The 8,739-nt window shown below is 36.3% G+C and overlaps 1 protein-coding gene across 1 annotated transcript in view; it reads left to right on the top strand.

Moving 5' to 3' along the window:
* Positions 1–71: 71 nt before the first annotated feature.
* LOC145464465 (protein rogdi homolog) overlaps positions 72–8,739 on the top strand; it is a 9,706-nt gene continuing 1,038 nt past the window's right edge. The window contains exons 1-12 of the mRNA XM_081448377.1: positions 72–118; positions 219–290; positions 1,340–1,403; positions 2,372–2,414; positions 3,035–3,089; positions 3,339–3,422; positions 3,639–3,734; positions 4,414–4,512; positions 5,694–5,810; positions 6,704–6,741; positions 7,543–7,585; positions 8,247–8,330. Of these exons, the coding sequence (XP_081304503.1) occupies positions 80–118; positions 219–290; positions 1,340–1,403; positions 2,372–2,414; positions 3,035–3,089; positions 3,339–3,422; positions 3,639–3,734; positions 4,414–4,512; positions 5,694–5,810; positions 6,704–6,741; positions 7,543–7,585; positions 8,247–8,330 (834 nt within the window). The 5' untranslated portion in view covers positions 72–79. The remainder of the gene's footprint in view (positions 119–218; positions 291–1,339; positions 1,404–2,371; positions 2,415–3,034; positions 3,090–3,338; positions 3,423–3,638; positions 3,735–4,413; positions 4,513–5,693; positions 5,811–6,703; positions 6,742–7,542; positions 7,586–8,246; positions 8,331–8,739) is intronic.

Here is an 8,739-nt window from a genome sequence, read left to right as displayed (position 1 = left end):
TGAATGAACAGAGCGTCAAGAGAGGAGACTGAACACTACTCTCTTTGTTATTGTATCGCGGGCTCAGAGAAGGTTCAAAATGGCGGTGTTCGTGGAAGATGAGGACATAAAAGTCTTGGTAAGAATTTGACACAGATGGGAATTGTAGCGAATTTAATCTTTAGGTAGCTGTTTACACGACTCCCGAGTTAACTGCTTTGTTTCTGTTATGGATAAAGAGACTGGAATTTGAGTGGTTGCTAAAGGAACATGTACCCAAAGTTCTGACCCAGCTGGGAACCATTTTACAGGTAAAACGTTATTTGCTACACCTAAATGACGCTTTTTACAGGAGCGTAGCCAGGAGTTTTCAAGGGTGGGGGGGGGGGTACACTGTCAAAGTGAGGGTACTCACCAGATTGTCATGTTGTTTTCGCCACCTGTTGTTGTAGGTTTGTTTTAAAAAGGCTTACCAAAGCGGGGGGGGGGGGGGGGGGTGTCACGGGCACCCCAGGACCCCCCAGTTACGCCCCTGTTTTAGTTTTACGTACTACACCTCATAACCAATTCACTGACTCGAAAATTGTGCCCATGAAGATAGGGAATATTTGCTTGTTTTTGTATGAATTTCCCACATTGTCTGAGTGATTGACACCTATCAAAATGGTTGACCACAGAGGGGAAGGCTAGGCATTGTCAAGGCATTTAAAATGAGACTCTCTGTTGAAATGCCTTACTCGTTAACACTTGTGGATGGTCAAAAGAGTCATTAAAGGTCATTCTTTTAGTAAATTTACCAAGCAGATTCAGTCAACTCTCAATCTGAAAGGGACACCCTTTGGTCTCTGTAATATTAGCGAGTGTCAACAATAGCGGTATATGAGGAAAATGACCCAATTCAGGGCTGTCATTAAGTTTTGATTTATCTGTAGCCTTGATCTTCATAGCATGCGAATGCAGACATATTTCCGGCTGTCGCTTGTCTCCACTGAAGATAACGTTTGCGAACCTGAGCCAGGAAATGATTTCTGTGACGTAATGACTTTTGTTTCTCTTTGGCCAATCAGATTCCATGATAGAAACTCAAGTGTTCCCCACAGTGAATACCTCGAGCAGTAGTTCTGGGGCTACTTGAGCTAGACTGTGATTGGCTTAAAATTCCTACGTCACAGAAATCGTTTCCTGGCTCAGGTTTGCAGACGTTATTTTCAGCAGAGACAAGTGACAGCCAGAAATACGTCTGTGTTCGCAGGCTATGATCTTCACACCTATAACAAAAATTATTCAGTGGTCATCCTAATCAGTTTATTCTGACAAATGGTAAGCACCCATTGGAACTTGGTTTGTGTTTATTTCAAAGGAATGCTCAAAATGTTTGAAACTCTCATGTATTCCAGGAAAAACAGCCACAGGTGAAATACAAGGTGGGGATAAGATAATTTTGTGTCATATACATAACAAGACAATAAGAAACTAAGTGAACAGGACCTTATTGAGGTTTTTCATGCAGTTTTATTAGCGCCTGTGATACACAAAGATTGATCATATTTCTCAACTGTTATGTGTTTGCCTGCCATCTTTGCATATGGATTTTGTATTTGGTTGTGACCTCAAGAATCCCAAGGTTCCCCTAAATCTAATGTTTAGTTTTCTTACCCTGTTATCCACTTCTTTTGCTCCACCTCCCCTGTACCTTTCTATTCCTTCTTCTTTCAGCTTGACCTTTCTCCTTTAATTCTCTTTTCTGGCTTTGCATTCATGGCATTATCAATTTACTGTGTCTGTTTTATATGTCCTCAGGACCAGCCCGATGTAGTGTAACAGTTCTTATCTACATTGTTATAGCATAAGAATAAAAATTGTGACAATACTTACTAATCTCTGTATATTTGTTGTGTAAGGGACTATATAAACAGTAACCTCCAGTTGGTGCAAAATATCCTTAGATATTTGTCAGCAGACATAATCTGTTCCAAGAAGCGAACAGTTTTCCGAGAGCACAGCTCAAAGGAAACTGTGAGCTTTGAGGAACAGATAATGTCCAAGGAGAAATATCCTTGTATTTTCAAATAGAGGCTATTGTGTTTATTATCCTTCAAATATTTTGTGCAACACACACGGTTTTGAAAATTGGGAAACATTACTCTTGACTGATATTCCCCAGTTTTAGCTTTGGAATATTCAGTCATGTGACACAGACCAATCGTGCGTGAGTGAAAATGTTTGATACATTATAAGACAGTATACATACATCTTGAAAGCCGCAATATGAACAATCTGTTTTCTTGTCACTCTTAAAACTGTTCAATATTATTTTATAATTTCTTTCCAAAATATTTTTATTTTTCCTTTCTGAAATATGACTTGTTTATAATGCTACTGGGATTTTTAGGGGAAGTAAAGCCTCAAGATTACTTCATGCTCTCTACCCCAAAGTAAGTTTAAAAAAGCACCTAGAAGTAAACATATTCTGTGTTCCTATAGAGTTGTAGAAAACAAGTGGAAGTAAAGAAGACTTTGAAGGAAGAAGTTTTCCACCACTGCTTAAAATTCTTGTAAACTTTCATCGTTTAGTTTTATTGGATTTGTTTCGGTAACGCTATGATATGTTTCCGGCAGGAAGGCAATTGGTTTTCACAGGCAGGCAAAATGTTTTGAACTCAGCTTTGTTATAAGTATAAAACTTTCCTCCAGGTGGTGAATTAAGTTACAACATGAAAATCAGGCTTTTTCATAAAACTGTCTTTTTCCCAGTGATTTCCTATAGAAACCTGAGAAAAATCTGGCAGGCACCTGCAATATTGGCTGACATCTCATCTAAGAGGGGAAGGGGAGGTTGCAACACTATTAATCTTAGTTTATGGAACAGAAACAGCATTCAAAACTCCAACACTGATGAATTATCAGGCTCCAATATTCCTATGATTGGAACAGACTTTATCTAAGTTGCAGCTTCTTTAATTCTATATACTCTTAAGGAACAAATTAATTGATTAATTTTTGGTAAATAATTAGTTTTATTATAATAATTTATTGTATTTGTCTTGTATTGCAGTAGTGATACCCTTAAAGGTTATGTTGCTGTGGAAGGAGAAAATATTTCAAAAGCAGTATGTAATCCAGCTGTTGTGAGAGCATTGTCTTATTTTTGTCTTCTTTTTCCCAGGAAATCAATGGAACTGATAAAATTGCCAAGCAAGCTTTTAATTAATTGCAATTTCAAAATCAACATTTAAGTTGTAACAAGTATCTGATATACTTGAGAGAGTACTTCAGATGAATGATGTATTAATTTTTTGCCAAGATTTATTTTGGAAAAACGAGGCAACTCATTAAAAGACTGTTTTGCGTTTTTACAGGACTTAAAATTCAAGCTTCCCAAAGTATCTAGCTCTGGCTTTCGTGTCTTCATAAGAGAGCATGAGCCATGGAAGCTAAAACAGGTATCCATATAAAAGAATTAAAAAATAATGATAAATTCATGACTTTGAAATTTGTGTTGATCCATTTATTAGGCTGCAATAATTTCTAAAGGGCAAAATTTTATCAAATGGAATGACATGGAAATTTGACAGTTTGATTGAGCTTGGGTTACTCTTAAGGCCAATTATTTTAATTTGCTCTAGAGTGTAGCTATTGGTTTTTAATTTCTCTTTTAGATTCAAGATGCGATCAACTACTTGCAACTTGCTGTAGAAAAAGTTGAGGAAACTAAAGCAAACTGTAATTTACCATCAGGTCGAGATGTCAGTAAGGTAATGGGAGTATTAACAGTCATAACTCCTGACACATTTGTTTAATTTGTAAACATTTTTGGGAAAAAAGTGTAGATAACAAAAGACAATCTTGGAAACTATCACTTTTTACGAGTTAATTTTAGGGAGAGGGGTACTTGAACGGGCAAGGACTTAATATGTGTCCCACTAGCATTACAAGAACAGAGGATGTTGGCGATGATGATAATGATGATGATGATGATGATGATGATAATGATACTGATGCTGTTGATGATTACTCTTTTCTTAATTGCCATGGTTTGATTAAAGCCAAGCTGAAACACATTCAGTTTCAATGCAGCATATTCCAAAATTGATGGGCATAGTATGTGTACAATTAATGTTTGGTCACACTGTTGCACCATCAAATATCTTGCAAATATATGTGTTGAAGGTCAAAATGAAATTCCTTTGTCCCTTACCCTTTTGTCCCTTACCCCTAATTATTCATGGATTAGGGTTAGAAGACAAAGAAAATTGGAATCAAACTAGGTTAAAATCATTTTAACCTGAATTTCATTTTGACCTACAACATAACATATTGTGACAACAATATTACGGCATATTGGGTGAAAATATTTCTGCGTTTGGTGGGGCCTAAATTAACATGCAGCAGCTGAAATAAACATAACATTTTCTTGTTGAAATTCTCCAATAGGATGTGGAAGAAATAACAAGTTTTTTGACTAAAGGAAAGTCGAGATTATCTTTGCCTGATAAGACACCTGTTTTAGATATGTTATCATCTGGAGACCAGGTAAATCCAGCTTTGTTGATTAAAACAGAGATAATCATACAGTTGAGGAAGTTCAAAGCATTAATTGTTACGATTATCAGTCGAGTAAGGCACGGCAGAAGTTTGGTGAGGAAGTTTTGGTCTTAATTAAATTACAGTGTTGTCAGAGGCAACTTACCTCGTCTCCATTGGTAACAATATCAACAGCTGTGCGTCACCTTTCGCTTAGCCTACAATTTCTCTTGCTTTGCTGTCAATGACTTCAAAGGCCGACAAGTTGCCACTGGAAATGGAGCCAGTTGCCTGTGACAACAACACAATTTTCACAATAAAACCTGGTGACCAAACTTTCGTTGCCCCTTCCTTAACTGATAATTGTAGTAAATTGTTGTTTTGCATTACTAAGAACTTGAAGTGGCACGCATGCATAACCAGGTCTAATAAAGTTGATAAGGGATTTTGCTACGGGTATCACTTCAACAGCAAAGTTTGTGGGAATATTTGACACATGGATAACAAGTAGAAATTGTCTTGAGTGGTTCACCATATCATTTGAAATGTGGTATAAGAAATGTTTCAGACCTAGTAAGGGAAATTTGTTTGTTGTCTTTGAGGGTTAAGGTTTAGTCAGTTGCTCTCAGAAATTATTAATTTAAACAGCTCATTAATTATCTTGATTTGTCAATAGGGGAGTAAATCTTGAAAAAGTGTCAGTGTTGTCTTAGTTATTATTACACAAGTTACTTCAGAGGGCAAATAACTAAAATCAACCAATCAGATTGCTGCATTGCCAGTCCAATATTCTCTTAGTATTGAACTGGGTACTGTCCCAAAATTATGATCCAGCATGATCAATCTTGAAGATATTTGGTTGTTTTATGGCTTATGTCTCAGAAAGAACTTGCTTTAAACATAAAAGATTCCTTTTCTTTTTCTTCCAACTCTCTTTCCCTTCTTGTTTGTTTGACATCAGATGTTAGTATATGCCAAGTTTGCTTGGGACCATACTGGGAGATTATTGGCCCTCAGTCTTTTATGTACAGACCTTGCTGTGCTCGCTCTGCACTGTCAAGACCTTGGGCAGTTATTCTCGTAGTACAGCCCTTGCACAAGTTTGGTTAATAAGATATATGTATACCAGGCTCTGCAACAATGACTAAATTAATGTGCAGGTCCTGATTTTGATTACCTTTTTCTTTCAGCGGGTATTTAAGCCGGGTCTGCCAGATGATGTTGTTGCATACTTTTGTGTGAACAGTGACAAACTTGTTCTGTCAATCTACACTTTAACAACGCTTCCGGTCCCACCCCAAAACTCAGTAAGTTTATTTCAGCATTGCATTTCTATAACTACAGTTGAACCTCCAGTAAAGGACCACCCTAAATGTCAAGCCTAGTAAGTGGTTGCTTGGTTGCTCACATGAGCTTAGACCACATCGACCATATTAAGTCAAGATTTTGCCTCATTAGCATATGGTAGCTGCAGATACTTACCCCTGTTTTAGATGTTTTATTCGTGTGAAAAGTCAATTTTGCGAAAAAATTTGGTACTTTCCATTGAGAAATTTCCGTCTCTTGTACTACCCTGAGTGCAATAATGTCACAACACCTTATTATCCAATTTTCTCTCTATTATCTCTCAAGTGATCACTTACAGGAGATTAAAAACAAAGGAAAATTTCAAACTTTTACCTCCAAAAGTGGTCACAATTGCTTACGAGAGGTGGTTGCTTACAAGAGGTTCCAAATATAGTGATTTGACTTGGAAACTTTTGGCATTTTGGAAAACTGGTCGCTGAGGAGAGGTGGCTGCTTATGAGAGGTGGTTGCAACCGAAGATTCAACTGTATTTTGATATCTGATAACTTAAAATTTATTGAAATTATTGAAACTGTTTAATGAACATTGTAACAAATTTTGAGATTAAAAACTCTTTAAAAAAGTGACTAGACAAGTGTCTCTGTAAGTTTTACAAACAGCAGGGAAAGATCAAGAAGGAAGACACTAAAGTGCATGTATTGGCATGCATGTGGGATACATATCCAATTACCAAAACTTGTTATGGGATACTTGTAATACTAGACACCCATAAGATTTCACACCAATTACGTAACAAATAGGTGCATGGAGAACCAATCACAATTGAGAATTTTGTTATAGATACGATTGTAAGAATAATAATGTTTAATTGCTATGGTTGTTTGCTATCCAGAAGCAGCCTCAGGAGAATGACCCTGTTGGACAAACATTGTAAGCATCTAAGTTTTAATCAAGTTTGGTATGTTAACAAGGAGCGTTCATTATTAGATTTAAAGATTTATAAAGCTTCTCTCAGGCTCGCAAATTTGCAAGAATATGAACGTGGAAGCATACAAAATTAACCTTGCAAGTTCACACAGGTCATGGAAAACCTGGAAAGTCATGGAATTTAAGAATTTCATTTTCCAGGCCTGGAAAGTCATGGAATTTAATTGTTGGTCCTTGAAAGTCATGGAAAATGAAAGTTTTGTTTGATAGATTAGTTACTGCAGATGACAAGGCAATCACAATGTAAGATAGAGAGGAGTAATTAAACAGCACAAATGGCACACATTTTGGAGGACACCAGAGTTTGTGTCTGTTGAACTGTTTAAGGTCAAAAAATACCCTAAAGCAAGGAAAGGTTTTGAATTTTTGAAACTGACAGCTAAACCCAAGGTCTTGGAAAACTTGAAAAGGTCATGGAAAAAGTCATTGAAAGTCATGGAATTTGAAGAGCTCAAAAGAGTAGAAACCCTGCCTTGTTCCCCTTAAATGTTTCTTTGTTTATTTAAGTGCCTTTTTTTCATTCTTTAATCAACTTGTTGATTGTGAGGAGCTTCAAGCTGAATGAATTTATAATATATAATCTTGTATAAAGCAGTTTTCAAGAAATGTATCAGTCGATCAGTCTTCCAAATAATTTGTGCAGCAAAATTCCTGGAGATTAAAACATGTTAGACAGGACTTTCTAGCATTTTTCTGGTGATTTCCAAAAGTTAGTATAATGTTATTTTCTAATCATTTATACAGTGAATACAACAACAAATGGATGGAAATCACAAGTCACTTTGAGGTAAGAGCAAACTTTCAATTGGTTATGAACTTGAAGTTGCACTCTTCTGTCTGTGAACACAAAGTTTTTTGATAATTCTTAGACGTGCAGCTGTAAATTGTATCAGGAAAGGTTGTCCCACAAAAGCTTTCATTGATATTTGGAAAGGTATAATAGTGGGTAGATGGTACTTATTCTTAAGTTTATCATTATTTGATTGAAGCTCGCATTGTTCGATAACAAGGGAAGGGGAAATGATAAATGAACGTTTTAATGACCTCTCCTTCTATCCTACTGAAACACATTGAACTTCAATGAAACTGCAGTAAAATGGCACTACCCACGGTAGCTTTTGTCATTCCCCTGTACAGTTTTCCGCCTTTGTAGGATGATTTTGGAGCCTTTGTAGCCACAGAATCTGATGTAAACTTGACAGTTTTCTTGAACAAAATACTCCATTTTACTTAAATTGAAGACTACTGTATTGTTAGATTGCTGTTCTAACTTAATTGTAGGGTCAATTTCTACCACTTTCTCACATTCGGTTCTGTTCCTCCCTGAGAAGAGATGGGGGGAGGGTGAGTGAGTGCGGTCTCATTTTCCAAGACAAAGACCCTAACTCACAAATCATTGTTGTTCTTAATTGTCAGGTTTGTAAGATATCATTCTACTTTTGTTGCAGGTTGACTGTTCAATTCCAAGACTCAGTGATTCAGTGTTACTCCTTGGAGCAGCACTGAGATTATGCCAACAGTTGAAAGATAAGGTAAGAATTTGGATAGTTTATTACTTTTTGTCATAATTCATATAAAGAGTAATTAGACGATTACTTGATGTAATATGTCAAACATGGAAGACCTTGTTTGACCAAATTTCCAAACACTGAGAAGAGAGTTGAAAATACGACACTTCGTGGAGTATTTTTGATGAACTTCATGGTGTTTGGAAATGTGGTCAAACACTGCATTGAGTATTTGATATATCTTCTCCATTGAAACTAAAACTAAGGAGAAAATGGAGTTAATTAAAGGAGCTCAGTCACGGTATTTTGAGTTATTTTGGCCACATACAAAACCACATTTAAATGGTAGGAAACCTGAAAATAACAGTTTAATAAGATAGAAAAACATCAAAGAAATAATGATAAACCATAAAGGAACAAGGATGGCTAAGGA

This window comes from Orbicella franksi, chromosome 12, assembly GCF_964199315.1.
Source record: "Orbicella franksi chromosome 12, jaOrbFran1.1, whole genome shotgun sequence".
NCBI lineage: Eukaryota > Metazoa > Cnidaria > Anthozoa > Scleractinia > Merulinidae > Orbicella > Orbicella franksi.
This window is presented reverse-complemented; position numbering and strand designations above follow the sequence as displayed.